The sequence below is a fragment of the Taurulus bubalis genome, assembly GCF_910589615.1.
Source record: "Taurulus bubalis genome assembly, chromosome: 3".
Lineage (NCBI taxonomy): Eukaryota > Metazoa > Chordata > Actinopteri > Perciformes > Cottidae > Taurulus > Taurulus bubalis.
Genome location: NC_136591.1, coordinates 37,966,122 through 37,992,677, shown reverse-complemented (window position 1 = coordinate 37,992,677; position 26,556 = coordinate 37,966,122). Strand labels below are relative to the sequence as shown.

The following is a 26,556-nucleotide window of genomic DNA, read 5'->3' as shown; positions in this document are numbered from 1 at the left end:
TATTCCTCCTCTTCCTCCCATCACATTGAACACAGAAGTGCAGACATGTGACTCTGCAACACTGAAGGAACTGAAATCAAATGGAGGTGGAAGTAGCTTTCATGTCAGGTGCTTGTACTAAACAATGACTAAAATGACCAGAACTTGTAATAACCCGTAACTCCCCCTTTTGTTACAGGGCGGGTCCATTATTGTTTGTTTTTTTCGTCCAGGTTTTCATGATGTAACAGCCTTGTTTGATACAGGGTGTTTGAGGTTCTCTGGATACCTTTTGATTCTGGATATTGAGGGAGATGGCGAGTTGGACCGAGACATTATTTGTTGCTGAGGAGAAGATAACCGCTTCTTCCCTTTTCATCACCTGAGTGCACCAATGTGGTCGGATTAAGAAAGCAACACAGCTCACTACTGACTTATTCTCGTTCTATTTTCTCAACTATTATAAAGAAATTGAACTTAAAGGAACACACTGAAGGAACATTGAGACAATTCAGGCATACTTTTACCATTTAAATGGAAATGTGTTGAGTAATATGTCAGAATAGGAGCATTGTCAATGTTGTGCCAGATGTCACTTGAAAGTATGTTATTGTTTTCTAGTAGTGGCTCCAGTTCCTTTGTGTGATCTATTCTTCTTTTATAACATCTTCTTATGACCCGTAGCCCTTTAAGCCCTAACCCTAACCCCTAATCCTATTTATTGTTTGAGTTGTGTTTAGAGGTTGTACATCGGGATTATATATTATTGTAGCCCTGATTTTTATGTTTAATTTGATACCTAAGATGTTTGTTTTTTGGGGGGGGGATTTATACCATGATTTCTTCTTGATTTTCCTGATATAAAAGGCTCAACAGGTTAACTCTGGTCCAACAATGTAATTGAGTGTCCTGTGGACACAAAGCGGGTTGCATTTAGACAATTGTACCAGCGGTAGCAACTATATATACCATGTTGTGTGAGGTCAAATTACATTACCTGATACGACCTGCTTTTTATCTGTTTTTATTTATTCATTTTCACAATTTGTTTTATTGTGGTTTTTCCTCCTCCATCTTTTAATGTGTTTTTACTGTATTTTTTTAACTGTAAAGCACTTTGTGACCTCTTTGTCTGTGAAACGTGCTTTATAAATACTATTATTATTATTATTATTATTACTATTATCACATACATGAATTCTGATGGCTTTGACGAGTTCATAGATAAAGGCTTCGGTCCATGTTGAATAAGGCGGTTTGACAGCCAGTTAAATCGCTCTAAATAAAGCACACACTTAAACTAACATATACATTTTGTGACGAGGCTAAAATACATTAATTTCTCTTCCCGTATAACAGCAGCACAAGAATAACTGAAGCCGTCTTCAAAGCCACTAGACTCTATACGTCTCACTCTGCGTCTCACTCTGCTAGTGCTATAGCGTTCACGCTATTTATAACCTTATTGATTAGCTTACTCTGGTAAACTACGTTTCTGCTGAGTTTGCATTTGAAAACAACAGGAAGAGACCATAGATGGAGCTGCCCTTTAATTGATCACTAATGACTTCCATCTTTTCCACAAATACACAATGTCCCTGAAGCAATGGACAATCTGTGCTACCCAGCTTTCGTGTGTGTGTGTGTGTGTGTGTTGTTGCACTGCAGGTTGCAGAATGTGTCATCCTCCTTGGTTTTGTTCCAGTGCACGTGTGTGTTTGTGTGTTTCCAAATCTTCTAAATCTTCAGGGAGGCCCCCTCTCTTCCAACCAGGCCCAGCTGAGAGTGATTAGTTTATTACATAACACACACACACACACACACACACACACATGTATGTATGATGAGGTAAACGCCACGAACTCTGGGCCAATGCTTAGCATGAACACACTCAGCCGGCTGCAGCCATTATAGGCTTCTCCATGTGTGTGTGTGTGTGTGTTGACAGTAGACACACAGCTGGCCTGACAGCGTGTGTGTGTGTGTGTGTGTACACACTGGGCTGTGTATACCATCATGGTACACCGTCTGTACAATGAGCTCTTCGTTTATTTGTCTCTTGTCTTCTCCTTCTTCTTTTCTTTTCACCTCCAGCTCTTCTTTGATTGTCCTTTGTTTGTTTCCTCTCAAAAGCTTCACTGACGTTACGCTATGGGGGGATTGTGGGTAATGGAGTCCACGTGATTACAGCCAGTTTGAGAGTTCATATGTTTCAGCATCTGGTATCGTTTTATTCACATATAAGGCCGCTGTTTGAGACAGTTGTAAAGGCACGTATTCTCTAAACAATCACTTACTCAACCTTCACTTTCCACACACACACACACACACACACACACACACACACACACACACACACACACACACACACACACACACACACACACTATAACAGGAAGAGAGAGTAAATGAATGAAAGGGAAAGGTACAGACCAGAAACAGAGCAAAAAAAGATTAAGGGAAAATATGTAGAGGAGAGATGAGATTAGCTCAACTCACTGGTAAGGCATGCTAGATATGCAGTGTGTGTGTGTGTGTGTGTGTGTGTGTGTGTGTGTGTGTGTGTGTGTGTGTGTGTGTGTGTGTGTGTGCATAACTGCCTAAGCTGCTGCTTTACTGGAAAGCGATCTGTGCTGCCATTGAACAAACAGCCTTTGAATTGTTCCTGAATTTATTGGATATTTGGTATATATATATATATATTTCCTTTTTTAAACACTATTTCCTTTCAAAATAAGATGCTTTATGTCATCTTTTGTGTCAACTGTAACTTCTGCAGATAAAGGTTATTTTTTTGCTCCCAAAATAAGACAGAAACAAACTTAAATGTGTGTAAATGTTTCTAAAGTGGAGTTTCCATTCAGGGCACATATATAGCCTGGCTTTCAGTTTGGGGATTTGAAATATGCAAAGAATCTCAATGTCTTTGTACTTTAACCAGTTGCTAAGCAGTAGCTAAAAAACATGACAGCCGTGTGGACAGAAAGCAGGCTGACTCTTTTGGAATTAAACAACTCGCAAATTAATGAATCTTTCCTTAATTCTGCATCTCATCAGGTTTTTTTCTTTACTGCTGTCTATTTAGAAATAATGTTGACTTGTTTTTGTGAATGCATCATTAAAATTGCTGATTTTCTGCTTTGAAATTGTAAAATGAAGAGTTGCCAAGTACTGATGTAGTCGCCCAAATAAATAAATAAATAAAAGACGTCTGTAAATGAATACATACATGAAAGGCCTGCAACGATTAAACGATTAGTTGTCAACCAATAAATGATATTTCTGATTGCAGCTTCTTAAATGTGAATATTTTCTTTACTCCTCTGTGACGGTAACGTGAACATCTTTGAGTTGTGGACAAAACAAAGACATTTGATGATGTCGTTCTGACTTATTATCGACCAAAACAACTAGTCCCTCATCATTATCAATTCAGTATATTTATCTGTTTTCACAACAAATAAGCTGAGCATTTTCAAATGTCTTACTTTTTGTGCTTTAATATGAATTGAAAGGCTATTAAACTGAATAAATACAGATATTGTGACAGATATTGAGATTCCTTCTGTCCAGCAGACAGCTGTGAATCAGTTTATGACATCAACTTAAGGAAATGGCTCAGTGTGCAAACAGTGATGGAACCGAGAGCTAATCTCCAGGTTTAATTAACTATACTCAGGGTGTGTGTGCTCTTTAGTAACATGTCAGCATCGAAAAAAAAACAGCCAGAATCCATCCCAGACGAGCTAAAAGACACATATTAGTCTTTTTTTAAACTTTTTTTTAACTTTTAAGTTAAAAAATAAAAAGAGGACTACTCACAAAGCGGCGCAGCTTCTTCTCCGGAGGAGACTTTCTCAGCCAGCCTTCACACACCACCTCCCCTGCTCCGCTCATCCTGGAGCCAACGACTTCCAATCGATCAACCCAGGCTCCCGATCAGCTGACAGACCTCCTATAAATCAATCAGGATCCCCAGCAAGTCAATCAGACTCAACCAATCAGGAGTCGGTTCAGGACTTTCCCATCAGACCTGAACTCAGTTGGTCTTCAGCCAGATCAGACTTCACAAATCAGATACAAAGGGTTTTAATCAGCTGATTCTGCTGTGATCAATACACTTGGTGGACTCAGTTTCCATCCACGTCTGGAAAAGGAGCCGCTCCTCCGTCCACGGCTGAGTCACACCTCCTTCTGAGGGTTTCTACTTCCCAGCAGAGTCCCTATTCTCTCCCTCTTCTCTCTCTCTCTGATTGTTCCCTCGCTCGGACATTCCTTCTCTCCTCTCCTCCCCCTTTCCTCCTCCTTCTCCTCCTCCTTTCTCACTCCTCCCCTCTACTCTTGCTCAGGATAACAGGAAACTCCCCCCTGTGGCTGTTATCGTGTACATGTGGTGGTGGAAAAAGTACTCTGCTATTACTCTGATATTAGCACTATACACTATATATATATGAAGGGTATATATTCATATATATATATATATATATATATATAGTGTATAGTGCACGGTGTGTGTAGAAGTACTTGGAAGTACAGCATTCAAAATTGTACTTGAGCAAAAGCATCAGAATGTACTTAAAGCACCAAAAGTAAATGAATATAATGAGTATATAATACTCAATATGTTTTATTGATCACTCTAATTTCTGGTAAAGGTGGAGATGGTTTTTAACTATTTATTTGTTTGTTTTTTAATATTTAAAATACAAATATGATGTGATGACATGATAATTAGCCTCACAAAAAAAGGTCAAGTAACCGTAAAAAAAAAAAAAATCACGTGGTTTGGAAATGCTGTAAAAAAAAAAAACTCTCCAAACTCTTATTTTTTATATTAATATCACACACAGGCGGGATATGAAAGGTGACAGATATTAAATTATATGGATTTTTGATTGAATGATTTTTTTAGATGAGGGCTGACATCTAGTGGCGTATTTGAAAATAGCTCACGTTTAATAGCCGATGGTTTCATTCGTCTCTTATTAGACGCAAGTGAGGGAAACGGGGATGCAATAAAGAGACTTTGGACACATGTGCTTTATAAATGTGTTTGCAATTCATGATTCATTCAGATAGTATAGTCGTTAGTTAAGTATGTTGTGTGACCTCATCTAAAGTGAGGACTATCTGCCTAACAAAGCATTTATAAATGACATTGAAAGGTGAGCAGTGCCTCAAAGCTAGCAGAAGTCTCAGTTATCTTCTCAAAAGAAAAGGAAAATGGACACAACACAAAGTGATAAAGAACATATACATATTTATTGCAAGATGCAAACAATGTACTTATGTTCTCTGCTCATTGTTTGCAAAAAATAATGCTTTTGACGGTGGTGATTTTAGGACAACATCCAAGAGGTTATGATTTTATCCGCGAAATAAATCAACACACGTTTTGCTCAGGAACTGGTACAACAGTGTGTTTACGCTGAGCAAAACTCTGAACTAAGCCGAAAGGGTGCGCAGAGTATGTTTCTTAGTTTGCTGGTACACATTATTGATTATGAGTATTTGGCTATCACCTGGATTGGTCTACTTACAACTGAGGTGACGGGGTGGCGCGTGCCTGTCTCAGGACCTAGTTAGTATCTAGCTAGCTAGCTAGTAAGCTAGCAAGCTACCAAGCTGTGACTAGTCTGCTAGCTACCAAGCTGTGACTAGTCTGTAGTCACAGCTTGCTAGCTGGCTAGCTAGCTAGCTAGATACTCATAATCAATAATGTGTACGTGCCAGCAAACTAAGAAACATACTCACCACTCGTGCCACTGATGGGTGGTGAACTGACTATTATTGACTATCCATCCATCCATCCATTATCAGCCGCTTATCCGGGGTCGGGTCGCGGTGGCAGCAGGTTCAGCAGGCCGACCCAGGCTTCCCTCTCACCCGCAACACTTTCCAGCTCATTCTGGGGGATCCCGAGGCGTTCCAAGGCCAGACGGGAGATATAATCCCTCCAGCGTGTCCTCGGTCTTCCCCGGGGTCTCCTACCAGTTGGGCGTGCCTGGAAAACCTCTAATGGGAGGCGTCCAGGAGGCATCCTGACTAGATGCCCGAACCACCTCAGCTGACTCCTTTCGACACGAAGGAGCAGCGACTCGACTCCAAGCTCCCTCCTGATGTCCGAGCTCCTTACCCTATCTCTAAGGGTGAGCCCGGCCACCCTGCGGAGGAAGCTCATTTCGGCCGCTTGTATTCGAGATCTCGTTCTTTCGGTCACGACCCAGAGTTTGTGACCATAGGTGAGGGTTGGAACATAGACCGACCAGTAAATGGAGAGCTTCGCCTTCCGGCTCAGCTCCCTCTTCACCAGGACGGACCGGTACAGCGCCTGTTTTATTGCTGCAGCCGCATCGATCCGTCTGTCGATCTCCCGCTCCACCTTACCCTCACTCGTGAACAAGACCCCGAGATACTTGAACTCCTTCGCTTGGGGGTAGGCAGTTTGTCCCCACCTGGAGGGAGCAATCCACCAGTTTCCGGCAGAGCACCATTGCCTCAGATTTGGAGGCGCTAACTCTCATCCCTGCCGCTTCACACTCGGCTGCAAAACGCCCCAGTGAATGCTGGAGGTCACAATCCGAGGAGGCAAACAGGACCACATCATCCGCGAACAGCAGAGCAGCGATTCGGAGACTCCCGAACCGGATCCTCTCCGCCCCCTGGCTGCGCCTAGATATCCTGTCCGTGAAGGCCACGAACAGGACCGGTAATAAAGGGCAGCCCTGGCGGAGGCCAACACCCACCGGGAACGTGTCTGACTTACTACCGAGGATACGAACACAGCTCCTACTGCAGGCGTACAAAGACCGGATAGCCCGTGCCAACGGGTCCGGCACCCCATACTCCCGCAGCACCCCCCACAAAACCCCCGAGGGACCCGGTCGAAAGCCTTCTCCAAGTCCACAAAGCACATGTAGACTGGTTGGGCAAACTCCCAGGACCCCTCCAGTAGTCTTGCAAGGGTAAAGAGCTGGTCCACTGTTCCACGACCGGGACGGAATCCGCACTGCTCGTCTTGAATCTGAGGTTCGACAAGCGGTCGGAGCCTCCCTTCCAGCACCCTGGCATAAGCTTTTCCCGGGAGGCTGAGCAGTGTGATGCCACGATAGTTTGAGCACACTCTCCGGTCCCCCTTCTTGAAGATGGGAACCACCACCCCGGTCTGCCAGTCCATGGGCACTGTTCCCGACCCCCATGCGACACTGAAAAGGCGTGTCAACCAAGACAGCCCAACAATGTCCAGTGCTTTCAGCATCTCAGGGCGGATCTCATCCACCCCTGGCGCCTTGCCACCAAGGAGCTTTTTGACTACCTTAGCGACCTCTGCCAGGGATATGGGAGAAACCACCCCAAAGACTTCCGGCGCTGCCCCCTCTCCGGGGGACATGTTAGCCGGGTTTAGGAGTTCCTCAAAGTGCTCTTTCCACCGCCCGACGATGTCCCCAGTCCGGGTCAGCAGTTCCCCCCTCCCGCTGAGAACAGCCTGGGGTAGGCCCTGCTTTCCCTTCCTGAGCCGTCGGATGGTTTGCCAGAACTTCCTTGAGGCCAACCGAAAGTCCTTCTCCATGGCCTCCCTGAACTCCTCCCATGCCCGAGTTTTAGCATCCGCGACCATCGCAGCTGCAGCCCTTCTGGCCTGCCGGTACCCGTCAGCTGCTTCAGGAGACCCCTGGGCCAGCCAGGCCCGAAAGGCCTCCTTCTTCAGTTTGACGGCTTCCCTCACCCCCGGTGTCCACCACCAGGTTCTTGGGTTGCCGCCACGACAGGCACCGATGACCTTCTGGCCACAGCTCCGAGCAGCCGCGTCCACAATAGAGGCTTTGAACATAGTCCACTCGGGTTCCATGTCCCCAGCCTCCCTCGGGATTTGTGAGAAGTTCTTCCGGAGGTGGGAGTTGAAGACCTCCCGGACAGGATCCTCCGCCAGACGTTCCCAGTTCACCCTCACTACACGTTTGGGCTTGCCAGGTCTTTCTAGCCGACTCCCCCGCCATCTGATCCAACTCACCACCAGGTGGTGATCAGTTGACAGCTCTGCTCCTCTCTTCACCCGAGTGTCCAAGACATACGGCCGCAGATCAGATGATACGACTACAAAGTCGATCATTGATCTCCGGCCTAAGGTGTTCTGGTACCAGGTACACTTATGATCCACCTTATGCTCGAACATGGTGTTCGTTATGGACAAACTGTGGCTAGCACAGAAGTCCAACAACAAAACACCATTCGGGTTCAGATCGGGCAAGCCGTTCCTCCCAATCACGCCCCGCCAGGTTTCTCTGTCATTGCCCACGTGAGCGTTGAAGTCTCCCAGGAGAACTATGGAGTCGGCAGGCGGCGCCCTTTCCAGGACCCCTCCCACCGACTCCAAGAAGGCCGGATACTCCGAACTGCTGTTCGGTGCAAAAGCACAGACAACAGTCAGAGCTTTACTCCCTGCAACCCGTAGGCGCAGGGAGGCGACCCTCTCGTTCTCCGGGGAAAACTCCAACATAGCGGCGCTCAGCCGGGGGCTCGTGAGTATCCCCACTCCCGCCCGGCGCCTCTCACCCTGGGCAACTCCAGAAAAGGACAAAGTCCAACCCTTCTCCAGGAGCTTGGTTCCAGAGCCCATGCTGTGCGTGGAGGTGAGCCCAACTAAATCTAGCTGGTACCGCTCCACCTCCTGCACCAGCTCCGGCTCTTTCCCCGCTAGCGAGGTGACGTTCCACGTCCCTAGAGCTAGTCTATGCTGCCGGCGATCGGCTCGCCCAGGTCTCCTGCCTGGCCCGCCGCCCGGTCTGCATAGCACCCGACCCCGATGCTTCCCCCCGCGGGTGGTGAGTCCACAGGGTTGCTGGTCCATGATCTTTTTTCGGGCTGAGCCCGACCGGGCCCCATGGTGAAAGCCCGGCCACCAGACGCTCGCCGTCGAGCTCCCCTCCCGGGTCTGGCTCCGGGAGGGTGCCCCGGTTTCCCTTGTCCGGGCGAGGTAGCTTCATTCCGTGGGCCGTACATCATCAGGGTTTTTTGAACCGCTCTTAGTCTGGGCTCTCCCCCGAGACCTGTTTGCCTTGGGAGACCCTACCAGGGGCTGACGCTTATTATGATTTATAATCAATCAGTAGTTATTGTCAAACAATATCTTCCCAATCTCTACATGATGTTTTTGTCAACCTTAATTATTTTGTGATGGATGCTTCTTCTTCCCAATCAATGATGCTGATTATTGACTATTACTTTTTAAAATAAAAGCAGAGGGAGCCTTTGTAAGATCGAGAGGAAAGGTGAGCGGATATTTCTTTCTTTAAAACTAGAAACGTCACATGCCAAGAACAATTCTATACTGCAGTTGAATATTGGGGCTGAATATCTCCAATAAATATGATTATTCTTTATACAAAGTCTAATAACATTGTTATTTTCCTTCTTTCCTCTTATCTCGTGACCCATTTGAAGGGCCTGAACTCTTTTTCTACAAAATATTTATGCTTGCAAATAATGTTGTAATAAAAAAAACTCTCAAAATGTTCATGATGGGTCTTTTCTCAGGGATAATCACACATTTTCACAAGACATCACTTTGGACATAGTATTTATTTCAGTCTTAAAAGTTTATAACAACTTCTGGATAACATAACATGTAAAATAAACACAAAAAAAGAAAACAAATACACATTTTTAATCGCACCCCAGGTTGACATAATTAGAATTAATAAAAGCAGTTTTGAAAAAATAAAAATAACAATAAAATCACAGGAAAAATAAAAATTCTTCCCCCCCTCGCCCAAAAACAGCTGTTGTAGACTTTCAGTACATCAGGAATCTGAACACCTGACGCGAGAGAAGCTAATTTAAAGGTGTGAACATTTTGGATGCAAATTCAAGCCAGCGAAAGTGGATTTAAAGGTTTCGGGTGCAAAAAGGGCCCAAAAAACCTCAGGCCCGCTTTTTTTTTTACAAACAAAGCCCAGCACCTGGAAATGTAAAAAAACACACACAAAACAAATAGAGTTTTTCTAATCAAGGAGCCAAGATTGAATTCAAATCCGTTAAAAATAAATTTGCACAAATATCTGTAACGTTCCCCAAATCATTACACTACCTAGAAAGCAAATCCCCTTTATTTGAGTTCAACATTCTACAAATTGAGTACAAACGGTCGAAGCGATTGGCGTCGTTAATATAATACAAGACTGTTATGTTTTAGGGAACATGGCTCCGTCTGTGCTCAATAGTTGGCTTTATAATTCGTTGAAATGCCCGACCTTTGTGTTTGAAAACAGCGAACGATCTCCCCACAGCCGAATAAAGTTCATATACCTTTTTATCCTCTTTTTTTTCAAATATATATTTATTATATATAAAATACTGTTTCATTCATAAAAGCCTTACTTTGTACAATATCTGAGTGGATGTGTGTCAGTGAGCATTGACGTAAATGTGTGTATATGTGTGTGAACGTATGAGTGTGTGTGTGTGTGTGTGTATGTGAGCAAAAAAAGAACCTGGAAAATTTGTCTTATAACAAACAGCTGGTACCGATTCAGGACCTTCTACACGAAGAACAAAAAGGTGTTTTACACAATATACACATTTTATTACTTACAAAAAAAAAAAAAAAGGTAAAGAGGAAGAAGGTGTTTGGGCTTATGGTTAGGAGGCGGGGCTTTAGCAGGGTTAGTACCACCAAATGTAACGTTAAACGACAGAAAAAAAGACGGAGAGAGAGAGAGAAAGAGCGTGTGAATGAAGAGCTAGTAATAAAAAAAAGGCAGTCTCACTAAGGAAAAGCTCATCGTCAGTGCATCTCTCATCTTGGATGTTCCGAAGTCAAAGTGCCGGATTTGGTAATCCACTCCTCATCAATAAGGCCAAAAAAGAAAACAGCACTTCTGTCTAGAAATGGTACAGAATCACATTTTCAAAAGTGATTATTGTTTTTTTTTTAAGAAGAGAAAGGAAACGATAAGAAAGAATGGAAAATAATGGAAAAATGCACTTTTGGTTGTGACACTTCCATCATGGCACCTTTTAAGTGGATATTTGTTCTGCTTTCATTTTGAGGTACTTCTTAAGAGAAACAAAGAATAAATGTAAGATTTATTTACGTCTTTTTTTTTCATTATTTTTCTTTTTTTTAAGCTGTGTTGCACAGTAGCACCATTGTGTAAAGTTGTAGGATGTTTTGTATCCGGAAGACAATGCACCATTGGCGTTCCACCTCTCCGTCTCTCCCCGCCCTCGACTTGTCCCCCGTCATCCGAACATCTCTTGTTATTGATCGTGCGTCCCCGGCAGCGGTAGGTTTGCGTGTTGCTGTGTGCCGTTACGTCCTCTTCATGCAGACCACGCAGCGGCTGACACGCGTCCGTAGGTTACCCGCCTTCAGAGTCTCCGACTGGGGCTTCCTGCAAGGGCCAAAGGGGGGAGGTGTTTAATAGAAAACCAACCTATTTTTAGGCCCTTTCCTCGAAAATAGTATACCCAAACTAAAAAGGGTGTATCTCCGCAACCACTAGGGCTATTTGAATAATTTGGGTGTTATAAAAAAAGCTACACCTGTGATTTTGTTCAAATGTATAAATATCAGTTACTGGTTAAGAGTACATGAAGATGACACACAGAAATAAATGAAAAGGTTTCAGGTCCGCCTAGAAAAAAAGCACTTTCAGGATGATTATTTCTTTGAAATGATGCAGCTGTAAGGTCCAACTCCAACCCAAATCACAGCACAATATGTGAACATTCTCTAACCCAAATCATAGCTCAATATGTGAACATTCTCTAACCCAAATCATAGAACAATATGTGAACATTCTCTAACCCAAATCATTGAACAATATGTGAACATTCTCTAACCCAAATCATAGCTCAATATGTGAACATTCTCTAACCCAAATCATAGCTCAATATGTGAACATTCTCTAACCCAAATCATAGCTCAATATGTGAACATTCTCTAACCCAAATCATAGCTCAATATGTGAACATTCTCTAACCCAAATCATAGCTCAATATGTGAACATTCTCTAACCCAAATCATAGCTCAATATGTGAACATTCTCTAACCCAAATCATAGCTCAATATGTGAACATTCTCTAACCCAAATCTTAACACAATATGTGAACATTCTCTAACCCAAATCATAGCTCAATATGTGAACATTCTCTAACCCAAATCTTAACACAATATGTGAACATTCTCTCTGCAAAGGTTGACTTTGATAAAGTGAAGCACAACAAAGTTAGAGAGGGTTTAGTACAGAGAAAATTCAGCCGAGGTTTCAAAAATTTGCATTGGGTACATTTGCGCATATTTGGGCGCATCTGTGACATTTGAATTTGTTCATGTACCAAATCATATTCATTGGTTTTTAAAAGGTTAAGACGGGGAGACGGATACATGTGTGTATCATTTCATATGAACCTTCTCTTTCTCTTCCTGACTAACCGGACTCACTGACACCACAGCTTCTCTCAACGCTCAACCGCCCTGAGGGGCACTCGTTTTTCGTACCTGAACATCTCGGATGGTTCCACGGTGGCCAGCCAGAAGCTGTAAGAGTTGCCGTAGTAGTTGCAAGTCCCTCTGCCGTGGCACTCGATGAAGGGAGCGCTGCGGAACTCCTCCAGGCAGGAGCCGGGGGAGGCCAGGGCCTGACCGGAGCCCTCCGCACCCGCACTGGTGTGCTGGGGAAGAAGATGGGTGAAAAAGTCCGGTTTAAGCATGTAGCCGTGTGTTTTGGAGGGGGCATCTGGTAAACGAGAGGGGAAATGTGTATTTGCGTACCATCATGAAGGAGTATCCGATCCACAGGGCTTCCCAATTTGAAGGGCAAGTGGGAATCTGGATGGTCTGACTGTGGACCGCGATCACCATGGCTGGAGCTTCACACACTGAACACCTAGAGACAGAAAGGACAAATCAAACACCTTCCCTTTCCTTGTCTCTGTCCTCTTCCTCCCCTCCTCTCTCTTTCTTTCTCTCTTTCCGTCCCTACCTGCTGATGAAAGGCTTGATGCCCTCTCCGGTGATGGGGGCCATGGACGAGGGCATGGGCTCCGGCGTGGACAGCCAGTAGGAGTAGTCGTTGCGAGAGGCGAAGTTGCAGACGTTGTTGATGTTGCAGAACATGAAGGGCATGGTGCTGAACCTGCGCAGACAGCTGCCGGCCGAGCCTGGATCAGAGGAAGAGGAAGAGGAAGATGTATGACGATTGAATGGGATTGGGAGGGTCACGCGTACAGATATTTATTTAAATATTTTTGAAAAATGTCTTTTACGGTGTTGATTTTTTTTCCTGTTTTGAATTTGAGTGTATAGGAAGGGAGGTCTTGAGCTCGGTTCATACTTTTGCTATGTTTATAATGTCTTTTGCATGAGGAAACCCATTCCCCAGGCTTCCTGAGGGGCCGCTGAGAATATATGCCACAGCATCAAGTATCAAGTATGTATAAATAAAGAAACAATACGCTACTGCTTTACTACGGTTTAATTGTTATTCCCCATAGGCTGTAAATGACAAGTGGACGTAGTCATCGTGACATCACACATTAGTTTGTGGACTGCTGTTATGAAGCTCCATCTTCTTTTTTTGCGCAAAACAATGAAAGGAAGCTACCATATTTGGAATGCGGAGGATTGCCATAGAGACGCCGTATAGCGACCATAAACCTACAGTGTTTACTGAGGGAATAAATCAAGTGAGAAGTAGAGCTAAGTTCTCATAGACTTCTATACAATTTCTTAATGCAACCAGAGTTGCCCCCTGCTGGTCAGTAGAGAGAATGCAAGTTTTAAGACACTTCTGCACTGGCTTCACTCGGCAGAACCGGAGGATGGCGCCTGGTTACCCCGGGGAAAAAGGAAAATAAGCTCATTGAGCATGCTCAGAATCTTCTTCTCTGGTATTTGAGGTATCGTTGATGTAGCCTGTAGTGCCACTTACTGGCCTTTGGAGCGTTTGGAGTTATTTTTGTATTTGTGTGTAGATTTATTTATTTTTTAATGCAGAGGAAAGTAGCTCTAAATGTGTAGGCGGGGCGTGAAATCTCTTCGTACCGAGGTCCTGTCCGTGTGCCCTCTCGTTGCCCTGCACGTACAGCAGGGAGTAGCCGTCATAGATGAGGCCAGTTCCTTCGGGGCAGTAGGGCACCTCCGATCCCTGGCTGTGCCGGGTGATGAGGAAGCCGTGGGCTGCGGAGATGGATCCTGGAGGACCGGGAACTCCCTGTGGACCGTCTGAACCGGGGGGACCCGAGTAGCCACGCTGACCTAAGATCAGGGGGAAAGGCGTGCGTTAGAAAAGGGGAAGCTACTGTGATGGAAAGCCTTATACCACTGTAACAATGATTGTTTATGTTTATTATTCATTATTATTGACTTGTGTATGTCGGGTTCTTGTTTCACTCACCAGGCTGACCGGCGGGTCCGTTGTCTCCCTTCCTACCGGGTGGGCCACTAAAGCCTGGAGGACCCTCCAGACCAGCGTCCCCGGGGTCACCAGGCTGACCTGAGAACAAGGAGGCAGAGTTTTCTTCGTTAGATGAGCGACCCGAACCTGGTGCTAGAATTACTTTAAAACTAGAAAAGGTTACATATCAATAGCTTGATCTAAAAATACAAAAATTACGATGACTGTTTAATTGTGAAATTCTGCATTGTGGAAATACACAAAAGCTGAACGTTGAATGTTGTCATTCGTACAGAATAATGAATATTATGCTAATGCAAAAAATTCAGCGAGATTATTATGAGAGAGACGTATACAGTCGTAAAGAAGATAAAATGCATTTTAAAGACAGAAAAATATGCAAATCTTATTTTTAGACCATAAAAGTGTGATTTCATCGGCTGTCTAGTGATCACATTAAAGCATAACTATGACCAATACTGTTGTTATTGCTCATCCCAGACCGTCGCATCTAAGGGTCCACATTCACCCACCGACGAGTCCGTCTCGCCCAGAAGGACCAGGAAGTCCCCGACCACCAGGCAGGCCCTGGGGACCAGGAAGTCCTCGCTCACCCTTCACCACGAAGGGAGCTGGAGCAACACCAGGGTTACCAGGAGGGCCTGGGGGGAATAAGAGGAAGGAAAATCATTATTGTGACGCTCCATGAGACTTTTATTTGTAATAATAATTTGAGTAACTGCGTTCACGCACCAGTGGCTCCGAGATCTCCAGGATCTCCAGGAAGGCCGCTGCTGCCGGGGAGTCCCGAGTCTCCCTTTGGTCCTGGCAAAAACACGACGACACAAATGTTTGGGCTTTGCTCATGATGAATTCACGAGATTAAAATACACTTGTGGACGGGAGGAGGAAAGCTGAACAACGATGTTACGGTATTGCACACTAACCAGGGAATCCAGGAACGCCAGGCAGACCGATATCTCCCTTAAAACCAACGCTACCGGGAAGACCAGCGGGACCCTGGTGAGAAAGACAGGTGTCAATTAGTCCCGGAAAAATGTTGAGTAAAAAAAAAAAAAATCACATTTTGGACAATTATCTTACTGGAAATCCGGGAACGCCACTGTCTCCCTTCTGTCCGGGGAAGCCGGGCTGTCCAAGAGCGCCGGGAATTCCCTTCTCTCCCTTAACGCCGCCGCTTCCTCCGGGGCCACGGGGACCCTGAGGGCCGGGTGAACCTTCACACGGAGACGCCAAAGGCCAAAGGTCAGGCACCGAATAATATTATAAATACACGTTCCTTCTCATTATACTTTCACCAGGATCAGTTTTTTTTCAATTTTCCATAATCTCACTTCTTATCTTAAACTGTAGAATGGTAACTGAACAGACCCGGGCCTTTTTAATACAATGCAGCAACTGAGAACAGACACATTGTATATATTTCCAGCCTGTACAAATGACCTGCGCTCACTCACTTACACTATGTTCAAATAATTAAACAGCATAAAACACAAGCAATATCGCAGATGTAAACTTCCATTGGATTCATGGAAACTTTCACACAAAACGGAGGAGTTTCATTTCACTTACACAACTAGCTGGAAAAAACATGTATTTTATATATATATATATATATATATATATATATATATATATATATATATATATATTTAATTAATTAATTATAAATAATATTACTAGACACCAAAAGAGAAGGAGAAAGACAAATAAAGGAAAACCAAAAAACTATTTTGTTCCCTCAAAATGGCAAGAAAACCTCAGAATTAAACTCTTCAGTAACACAGATGGAGTAGAGTGTGTGTGTGTGTGTGTGTGTGTGTGTGTGTGTGTGTGTTTGGGTGATTAAGAGCAGTCCAGAGTGTCCAGTCTGTCCTATGGGGTGAAGAAAGGTTAAGAAACACAATCACCGTAATCATTCCTTATCTGATTTTCACTCATTCTCTCACGCATAACTCTCCATGACGGGTTATGAAACAGATCAATGTAAAACCAAACTAAACAATATATTAGGATATGCACGAGACACATTGAAACATCGCCCTTCATTTCCACACAGAGCACATATGAAAACCATGAAACCACTGGAGTCTAACCTGGAGGACCTACGGTTCCCAGAATTCCCAGGTAAAGCCAAGCCGGGGTGACGGCACAGGGCGAAAGAAATACACAAAGATGAGGTTTAGACAGAAGCAAGCATCGTTAGAGAAACAGACTAAACAAGATATTTATAGACATTATACCAAGGAGGTATTAACCAAAAAGGCTAGTGGAGAACTTCTAAAGCTCCACTACTGTTTGTTTACAGTCTCATATCGGATTTATATTCATTTAATGATGAAGATACCGACTGTGGAGCTGTAATTAGTCTTAAAAAGGAGCTGCTGCTAATCTTTAGTAAGTAGATTTGCTCCTAGCTCACTGCTGAGGTTTTTAAATGGTATAAACATATTACTAATACGTGCTCTCATATTAGTCATTTGTGCAAAATGTTGATTTCTGGCCAAATACCTTCAATAACATCCTCAGCAGAGTGTTTAGTTCTAGTTAGCCAATGATAGCATGCTAACAGGCTAAGCTAACATGGTGGTGATTGAACATTGAAATCTATTACGCCTGCTAAACATCATCAGTAGCATTGAGCATGACGGCATGTAGAAAACAGAATTTATGTAAAATCCAAAAGAAATAGGATTACAGGATGTGACACTAATTAGCAGTGATTTAATATTTAAAGTGAGTTAGTTATAGTATGGACACATTCTGCTTGTTAGATTTGAATGTGACGGACATGTGATCCAGATGAGATAAAAATGACTGTGTGTTATTGGGTTTTAATGCGAAACAATTATTATCTTTAAAGGTGCTTACTTGTTATGGGTGCGTTAAACTATACCATCAGTGTGCATGGAAAGTGAGAGAAGACAGTCGTTAGAGGGAAGAAACAAAAGAGAAGAGGAAATGATTTCCCAGTAGGACTTGTGTTCCCATTAGACCACAGAGTGGAGCTGTGAGGGACGTGCAGTGGACGTCGTTGATCTGACCTGAGGGACCTGCGGCGGCCGGACGCACGTGTCATCACATGAGGAGGCGGGGCCACACCACAGTGGGTGGGGCCAAGCCACAGGGAAACACAGTCAAATGTCATCGCTTCATTTTGTCACCCTGACACCCAGGAAAACACTTTATTTGTATTTTTTTACTAGCCTAACACAGTGCTGGTGTGTGGTCAGTCCTGACATATACTTTTAAAAAGTACACGATAGTGTACACTGTGGAGGCTTATAGTGTCTACTATCAATACGAATTATAACAACATACATCTGCCTGATTTATGACTACATCATATATATATATAAAAAAGTCCTACATGTTTTTTTTAATTATAAATATTTAAATAACAGACATCTCCTGGTTTTGGCATAACAATTCCACAAAAATAAATGCCACTTCTATCATAATAAAACTAGAACTCCACACAAACAGTGTTATAGATGCTACCATTTTGTGTGAGTTTCCATGTATTTTGATATTTGATATTTGATTCCAATACACATTATATAAAGTATTCATAGGGTTGATAAATGTAAACCATTTAAAAAGCCATTGAATTTGAACAGAATGGCAAAATATGAACGTTCTCTTCCCAGGATGCTCGTGTCCCCTGTGCATTATCTGAGTAGTGCGTCGCGGCTGTCCACCCTCTCCAGCATTGTGTTAGGCTCGTTCTCAACGTGGTCAAGTGTGTTGGGACAAACAGTGTCCATGCAGATGACTGATCAGTGGGACAGAACGCAAGACAGCAAAGACAGCAAAGCCCAACACAAACCCTCTCAACTGGACTCTGAGTTCATTCTTTAAGGTTGTAGCGGCGTTGTTTTCTTCATCGTCTTCTACTTTTGATGAATAATAGCTTTTAGAGACCAGGTTTTCAGGGGATTTAAATAGTAATTAACAAAATTGTAGATGTGTACTGAATCCCATTAAATCCAATACAAGTTGAGAGTTTTTTCTGGGTTTGTCTCAGGCTCGTCTGTTTACACCAACATTTCTTCAAAATGATTGAACACGATCACAAAACACTGGACACACACACACAAACACACACACACACATATATATACAGTGCTTCAGGGCTGAGGAGAGATAGATAAATTACAGCTTTACTCCCAATTGTGGGATCAGGAGAAGAGGGCGAGGGGGTGAGGAAGACATGAGGACGGATGGATACAAACATGATGATTTCGAGACAACAAAGTGCCATGAACACATGCTCCTTTTTGGGGTCGAACCCCGGTGACAAAACAAGTGATTAGTGGCGCGAGGAGCAACCTGACATTTCCTGTCAATGACTCGACAGGCGGTGCTCAGACAGTGACTCTTAGACCGGTGGCGGTGGATGCCGATTGGTGCGACAACGTCCGCATGCAAATCAACTGACGTAGAGATGAAAGCATTCACATTTAAAAAAAAAAAAAAGTGAGGATTCTGCCGTTTGCTGTCTGGTTTTCGCTGGTTTCACAATCACTCTCTTAAGTTTGCACAGATAAGGTGTTGTACTCCAAATTCAGTACAGGATTAATACGGTTTTGTATGTTTTAGAGCATTAACCACAGGCTGCATTTTCTAAAGCATATTGTACTTTTCATTAGCATTTATAACCCTTAAGTTTAAGCTCGGCATTGCACATCATAAAAAACAACTTTCTGGAGTTGAAATTTCCTTGCAATAAAACAGTGTCCATGCATGAAAAACTCCCAGATAAGTTTAATTATAGAGCCCTATTAAAGTCCTACAAACACTCCTTTCTTATCCCGTCCTGTTTTCTTCCAGGTTTGCTTGTGGATTCAAGCAACAATAAGGAAGTAAATTGTGTTCCTCATCATAAGCAAGTTTTAAGACTTTCACCTGTCCAGTGAGGCCAAGAGTTGGCTGATGAAGGCAGAATGGTTTGTAGTTATTGAGTGAAAACATACAAAATACCAGTTATCTACCATTTTGACCCGACCTATAATTGGTATGTCCTAGACCTAGGCAACAAACCCCACCCATCTGTCTCCCTAGGTGAGTAAAACAAACCACCACTCGTTCTAGGCCTCAGAGTTGACCAGAAAACCGGGCAGCAATTACTGGCAGAACACGTGGAGACGAATACTATATCCAAAGGCTTTACCTCCTCTTCCTGGTGGTCCAGGGATTCCTTGGAGTCCTTTTTGTCCCCCCAGAGCCTGTCCTGGAGGACCGGCAGGACCGTTGACGCCTGAAGGACCGGGGGATCCGGGGAAACCAGCGTCTCCTTTGGGTCCTGGGAAACCGGGGCTGCCAGACGGGCCGGGAACACCAGGGTCTCCCTTTGTACCTTCGTGAGAGACAAAGTGGAGACCGTTATATCGGCGCAGAGACAATAATCACAACAAGCAAACTGCTACAGAAAGAGGATGGTTGCTCACCTGGCAACCCTGGAAGCCCAGAAGCACCGGGTCCACCATAACCAGGAAGACCTGGATTAAACAAGAATCAGAAGTCAGTCTTATCGAAACTAAACAGCAAATAAGAATTTACAGTGACGTTATTTTTTTCCAGGGACTTACCTGGGTCTCCTTTGATTCCAGCCGGTCCTGGGATCCCGTCCCGACCTGCCTGACCCTTGTCTCCTGGCAACCCTGATCCTCCTGGTCGGCCAGATTCTCCTGGTCTACCGGGAGCTCCAGTGAGACCTGGGCCACCGGGCCCACCGTCGAGACCCTTAGGACCGGGGATACCCGGAGAACCTGACAGAAGAGCAGATGTACTTTGTTTTAGCGAGCAGAGTAACATAACTTGCAGTATTATTTCATTGTATTTGTAGAAAACATCATGCATGGACTTGACCCATGTCACCTTCTGTAGTCAAATCTCAGACTTACCTTGGAATCCTGGTAGTCCGGGTTCACCTTTAGAACCTGGCCCTCCTGATATACCTGGGAGACCGGGTGATCCTGGTGATCCTTTAAGTCCTGAGCTTCCTGGGAACCCTGGCTGACCTGGTTCACCCTGTGAGAGACATGAACACAAATATGCGGTGTGAACCTGAAATGTGCAGTTTCACGAAATTTCAGTGGTTGAATCCAGTACCTTGCTTCCAGATAGTCCCGGTGGTCCAATTCCAGCAGAGCCTGGATCACCTTTGGCTCCAGGGAAACCAGGTCCTCCCGGCTGTCCCGGAGACCCAGGCCTACCTGACTGACCTGGGAGACCCTTCTGCCCTGATGGTCCTGTGGCATCATAAAAGTGTGACATCAGCACTTATAGCAAATCAATAACGTGTTGGAAGAACAGCTTTCAGTCGGCCAACCAGGAACCAACTAGGAGTTCAAACCCACCTGGGAAACCCATTTCTCCCATGCCGCCTTTTCCTCCTGGACCTCCAGGACCTCCTGGGACTCCTGGGATACCAGAATCTCCCTTGGGACCTGCAGCACCGTGGAAATAATTTGCATCAGTACGTGTGTATAGATTTACGCATGTGACTGTGTGTGTTGGGAGGTAAACACACACCTGGTGGTCCGGGAAGTCCAGGACGTCCATCGGATCCTGGCAGTCCAGGGTCACCAGCGAGACCAGGGATGCCTTTCTGACCTGAAAGACCTGGTCCACCTGGAGAACAAATGCAACAATATAAGGTGTATTTCCTAAAACAGTGAGTAGTGAGTAAATATGTGTTGCCTACTTCTAAAATGTGTTATAGTTGGTCTTCAGCGAAGGTGTTTTAAGCCGTACCTGGTAGTCCAGGATCTCCTTTGGTTCCTTTAGTAAGCAATGGTGGATCGCTGATTCCTGGGGGTCCCTGGAGGCCGGGCTCACCTCGGTCTCCTTTAAAACCAGGACCGCCAGGATTGCCGTCTCTGCCTTGGAATCCAGGATCACCTGGAGAGGAGAACGCGAGCATCAGAGAAGTTTAGCGGCCATCAGCCAGGGCCTTTGTTTTTGTCTTTCTTTAAAAGCTTAAAAACAGTTTAAAAGTTTAAAAACGTGATGATACAAAGTGGAAACATAACTTGGGACATGCTACATGTATGTCGTTATGAGTGAACACCTTTGGGTCCAGGATTGCCGGGCCCTCCTGGTCCTCCTGGTCCTCCAGAAGGTCCTGGAGTTCCCATGGGACCGTGGTCTCCTTTCTGACCTGCAGCCAGACGTTAGAGCAGAACATTTAAATATTCAATAACATAGTTCCTCATTCTCTCAGCTACAGCAAGGCAGGCGGTCATATAGTCAGAATCACTATTCTGCTTTGTTGGTCAAGTATGAGTGCACATACAAGGAGTATGACTCAGTTCTTTGCATCTTTCTTTATTTACTGACACAGAAATAGAAATAACCGCGAGGGACAAGGACAACAAAGCTGGACAGATGAAGTTAAAAACAGACAGAACTGTGAGATAAATGTGTATAAAAAGCACAAATGACCCGACAACAAAATGATAAATCAAACGTCTATAATCAAGTCAAGTGATCTGTAGTCAAGTGATCTTGTTAACAAGTGCAAAGAAATAAATACTGAATGGATAATCATAGACCTAATTATTGTGTCAAGTATCACAATATTACTTTACCAAATGACTCAACATCGACATTGCAACAATATTGTACGGTTGACAATTTCACACAATATTTACACAATGAGATTTAAAAAAAAAATAATAATCAGCAGTAGTGTGGATGTAGTGACGAATAGATCAGCTTGAAAAGTTGAGTAAATTACTGTAATGCAGCATTTAAAACCAGAAACGTTAGCAAATAGATTTTAGACAATATCTAGTCTCATAGTACAATTTTAGCATCATATAGTTCTCACCTGGCTGTCCAGGCAGGCCGTCCCGTCCAGGTCCTCCGGGAGGTCCTGGAGTTCCGACCGATCCAGGGGAACCCGAGAATCCAGGATTCCCTCTGTCTCCCGGCAGACCTGGGATGTCTAGACCTGGAGGGCCGGGGTCTCCCTTCCCTCCGTTTGATCCAGGGAACCCTGTAATGATGATGTCAAGAAGTCAGGGGCCCGATTACATTAATTGAGGCTTTATTCCCTCCCCCCATGATGAAATCATTATAAACTAAATGTATCCTAAATGTAACGTACATTGCCATGTGTAATATGTGTCGCCGTTAACTGGCCGTCGACCAGCAGCAGTATTTCAGTTACAATACCTTTCTCGCCTTGGCATCAGAGGCGCGCAGTTAAGGGAGGGGCGCGTTTCAGAAGAACAGAGGGCGGAGCGTTGGAGGAGGACAAAGTATATAAACGCATTAAATGCATTACAAATTCTATATGAAGCCGGTTTTCAAACACTCTGAATGAGCACCGAAGTTCTGACAGAAACGTGTCCAGCAGCAAACCGATGCATGCTCACAGAGTTGCAACATTTTGTTGGATTTGTATTTAGTTTGTGGTTTTTGTGTTCATTCGAAAAGGAGGAGCGGTGTGAGGAAACTCTATTTGAGGGTTAGTTTACGTTGTTGCTCAGGAAGAAGAAGAAGAGCTTGAGTGGTGTTGAGATGGTGACGGGCCCGACATTGCGTGGAGGAGGGTGATGCAGCCAAGAGAGCGTGAGAGAGCTGACTTTTTAAAATATTTTTGTGGTGGCGTCTTAAAAGCGGACAAGAGGAGGATGTGAAGGAAAAGATCCCCAGATCAAGGTTCGATTCCCATCTGGGTAACCGTGACACTCATTCACCGTGATCACCAACACACCCTCAGAGGGTGACCCTGTTTTCCCATTTAAACAGACAATCAGTCTGGTGCTCGGGTGCTCAGTGGGGAATATTTAGTTAGAACCCCTTGAATCAAAACAACATCCAGATGCCTCAATAAGCTGGGTGGTCATGCAACCAAATAAATAATACATATTTCAACACTGAAAACTGCTCTTTTGCAAACAATTTTGAAAATACAGCCTTATGTATCTGACCTGGTGGTCCCATTGGGCCAGGAGGTCCAGGGGGGCCTGGCTGCCCCAGTGAGCCAGAGGTGGGGGATCCAGGTGGGCCACGAGCGCCAGGTAACCCAGGTGTACCGGAGTCACCTGCACAGAGACGGATGAGAAAGTCAGCTCAGGTGTATCGTTGGCTCTGATGACTTTTGGGGCAGATAGAGTTGATTATCCAGAACTGCAGAATACCTTTAGGTCCCGGAGATCCATCAAATCCAGAGCGTCCAGGTGAACCGGGGCCGCCAGAGAAGCCAGGGTCTCCCTTTGGTCCGGGGAAACCGTTACCTCCGGGTACTCCTGGTAAACCTGCAGGGCCAGGAAGTCCAAAGCCAGGCTCACCCTGTCACACACAAGCACACAGCGGTTAGTTTAACGCTCGGGGACACAACATGGAGGTGAAGATCTGTGTCAAATGTGTGTATTTTTCTTGAAAAGGGAAAATTACGTGTATGTATTTTTAGAACTCAAATTCATTAAATGTAATTTTAAAAAGCTAGAAACGTACTACAGGTCTGAAGGATTCAATGCTGGTTAACACATGAAAGATTCAAACTGATTATTCAACAATCAAAACTGCTCGACAATGTAGACAAAATATCCGTCTGTGGTTCCGCAATGCCTGCAATGAACTTTGTGTTTCCCTAAAAAAAAACACAAAGTGATGCATAAAAATTCACCAGAATGCAGGAAGTGAGAGAAAAGGTGTGCATTTGGCGGCGGGAGGAGGAGTCACCTTAAACAAAGTAGGGATCTGTCATTATCAATCAATCATTAGCGAGATAACGACGCCAAAAATGACACCAGTGATCACTTTCCGACTTTCCGAATGGTATTCGATCATTCAGTTGTAATAGCATAATCAATGTTAATCTACAAATCTATGGAAGTTACTATCTGTTGTGTATTCCCACTGAGGCGTTTTTTATTTATTGTGTAGACCGAGTCTCAGACGAGCATGGATGAGTTAACCCTTTACTGGTTGTGTTTGGGATGTTTTTGATAAGAATGGGTCATTGTTATAGTGTGAAAAGAATGGGATATTTTACCCGCGATTAATCGACTACTTTTCGGGACGATTGATACTATTAATCCATCCATCCATCTGCTGAACATACCTTGGCTCCAGGGAAACCAGGCTGGCCAGGGAGTCCATCTACTCCTGGTCTACCTGGTCCTGCAGGAGATCCTGGCTGGCCGGGGGTACCTGGGAATCCTGGAGGGAAAAAAAATAATTATGCGGACAAAATAGCATGAGAAAGACATAAGACGTACTGAGAAGAGGATGTGACAATCAAGGAGAGGCTCGTCGGCGCCTTTACCTTTGACTCCTGGGGATCCTGGGAGTCCGATGCCTGGGAGTCCAGGTTCCCCCTTCGTTCCCGGGGAGCCAGGGAACCCGTTCTGTCCAGGCTGTCCCGGGCCACCTGCCAACCAGACAACAGAAACACGCGTCACCTCGGTGAGCCGGGCAAGAGCGATGCTTTACACAACGCGTAAAAATAACAACGCCGTACCCGGTGAGCCGGGAAGTCCCGGTGAGCCGTCCAGTCCTCTGGGTCCTGGTAAACCTTTCTCAGCCACCGCCAGGCCCGGTTCACCTTTAGCACCTGCATGGAAACACGTCCGTCAGGTGATTTTACAGAATATCTTGTGAAATCAAAGACGACTGGATTATAGGAACAGATCATAGAAGTCACGGTTCAGAGTCACGGATCAGATCAGTATCAAAATTTAAAAAAGGGAGCAAATGTAACTTTTTAAGATCTCAGATATTTTTAAATAATTTTAAATAACTCTGAAGTCAGTAAACCATCAAAAAAACAAAATGTTGTCATTTTACTTTGTCATAGTCATCAATAGTGCTTATTAGCACTAAAACACAAAATTCAAATGAGAAGTAAATACAATATTGTGTCTTTAGTAGTTTTAATAATGTATTATAAGCTGCTTTGTGCTCGTAATTCATCTCTAATATATACTCCATTTTGTTTTGCGAAAACATCTCCTTCGAACAACTGGATTTATAAAAGGTTTCTCAACAAAATAATGATAATAATGATAAAATATCCTCTGTTAAATGGATGGTTTCAGTATGTAGATAATTGGTATAAAGTGTACTGGTACTAATTATAACATTGCAACAATGTAATCGTGATTGTTTTGATTGATTACAGTTTTTTCTATGAGGACTAAATAATTGTAAAATTCTCACCAGGTGCCCCGGGGCCTCCAGGTCTTCCTGAGACGCCCTGGTTGCCTTTCTCTCCGGAAGACCCCTGAGGTCCAAAGCCAGGGCTTCCTGGAGAACCCCGATCTCCTGGATTACCCGGGGAGCCTGGCTCACCGGGGGTTCCTCGTTCTCCTTTCACCAGCAGAGAGCCCTGTCGAGCACATATTATTAAGAAACTGATCGCGGGCGGATACATCAATCTAAATGACCGCAGTGAAAGCCACCCACGGGTGTTCCTTTGGCCCCGGGAGATCCGGGCTGTCCGTCGCGACCGGGTCGACCGTCCAGACCGGGAAGGCCGGGACTGCCGGGGAAACCGGTGTCACCCTTGTTTCCCCTCACGCCGCTGACTGTGAGGGCATCGCCCGGGTCTCCCTTCTCTCCGGGGAATCCCGGAGAACCCGGAGGACCGGAGGGACCCTGGAGAGCGAAAGAAAGAGAGCGGAGAAGAAAATGTGTTCGTTTATTTGTCACAAACTGAAACAGAATTTCAAAAATTGAGAAACGGAGTATCAACAAAAGACATTAAGACCTTAATCTAAAGCTCAAGGAATATTTTAAGTATTTTATGAGTAGAATACTCATTCTCCGTGTCTGATATTTGCCGCTATAGGAAAAGTAAAAAGTACTGACAGCGGGTCCAACGGTCCCAGGGTTTCCTGAATATCCTCTGTCTCCTTTGATACCTTGGGAGCCAGGAGTTCCTGGTGGAGGAAAGGGAAGAAGAAACTTGGTACTCGCTCCCAAAGATTTCTACATGAAGCCCTTGTCTGACGGGAATGTGTTCAGGGGCGTTACCAGGGAATCCGGGCTGTCCCGCGGGTCCCGGTGGTCCAGGGATGCCGGTGGTGTCGCCGAAGCAGTTCACACAGGTGCTGCCCTTATCACCTGCAAGAAGAAGCGATCGTTAAGGTTGTTTTTTCACTATCTTATGACATTTTAGTTATAAGAGCTGACAAAA

General features: G+C 44.5%; 2 protein-coding genes across 2 annotated transcripts in view; both read right to left on the bottom strand.

Annotated features, from left to right (window-relative positions):
• LOC306733675 (GRB2-associated-binding protein 1-like) overlaps positions 1-3,966 on the bottom strand; it is a 16,168-nt gene extending 12,202 nt beyond the window's left edge. Inside the window, exon 1 of the mRNA XM_079214954.1 lies at positions 3,802-3,966. Coding sequence (XP_079071080.1) covers positions 3,802-3,876 — 75 coding nt within the window. The 5' untranslated portion in view covers positions 3,877-3,966. The remainder of the gene's footprint in view (positions 1-3,801) is intronic.
• Positions 3,967-9,539: 5,573 nt separating this feature from the next.
• The window catches only part of col4a5 (collagen, type IV, alpha 5 (Alport syndrome)), a 46,560-nt gene continuing 29,543 nt past the window's right edge, over positions 9,540-26,556 (bottom strand). Inside the window, exons 21-49 of the mRNA XM_079215442.1 lie at positions 26,394-26,483; positions 26,229-26,299; positions 25,824-26,015; positions 25,578-25,746; positions 24,880-24,972; positions 24,685-24,789; positions 24,481-24,578; positions 23,555-23,705; positions 23,345-23,458; positions 22,237-22,404; positions 21,475-21,564; positions 21,159-21,305; positions 20,937-21,035; positions 20,762-20,851; positions 20,514-20,653; positions 20,306-20,432; positions 19,991-20,170; positions 19,850-19,900; positions 19,573-19,758; positions 15,483-15,616; positions 15,326-15,398; positions 15,132-15,203; positions 14,912-15,040; positions 14,379-14,477; positions 14,027-14,239; positions 12,966-13,143; positions 12,755-12,869; positions 12,482-12,654; positions 9,540-11,372 (exon numbers count right to left, since the gene is read on the bottom strand). Coding sequence (XP_079071568.1) covers positions 11,291-11,372; positions 12,482-12,654; positions 12,755-12,869; positions 12,966-13,143; positions 14,027-14,239; positions 14,379-14,477; positions 14,912-15,040; positions 15,132-15,203; positions 15,326-15,398; positions 15,483-15,616; positions 19,573-19,758; positions 19,850-19,900; positions 19,991-20,170; positions 20,306-20,432; positions 20,514-20,653; positions 20,762-20,851; positions 20,937-21,035; positions 21,159-21,305; positions 21,475-21,564; positions 22,237-22,404; positions 23,345-23,458; positions 23,555-23,705; positions 24,481-24,578; positions 24,685-24,789; positions 24,880-24,972; positions 25,578-25,746; positions 25,824-26,015; positions 26,229-26,299; positions 26,394-26,483 — 3,629 coding nt within the window. The 3' untranslated portion in view covers positions 9,540-11,290. The remainder of the gene's footprint in view (positions 11,373-12,481; positions 12,655-12,754; positions 12,870-12,965; positions 13,144-14,026; positions 14,240-14,378; positions 14,478-14,911; positions 15,041-15,131; positions 15,204-15,325; positions 15,399-15,482; positions 15,617-19,572; positions 19,759-19,849; positions 19,901-19,990; positions 20,171-20,305; positions 20,433-20,513; positions 20,654-20,761; positions 20,852-20,936; positions 21,036-21,158; positions 21,306-21,474; positions 21,565-22,236; positions 22,405-23,344; positions 23,459-23,554; positions 23,706-24,480; positions 24,579-24,684; positions 24,790-24,879; positions 24,973-25,577; positions 25,747-25,823; positions 26,016-26,228; positions 26,300-26,393; positions 26,484-26,556) is intronic.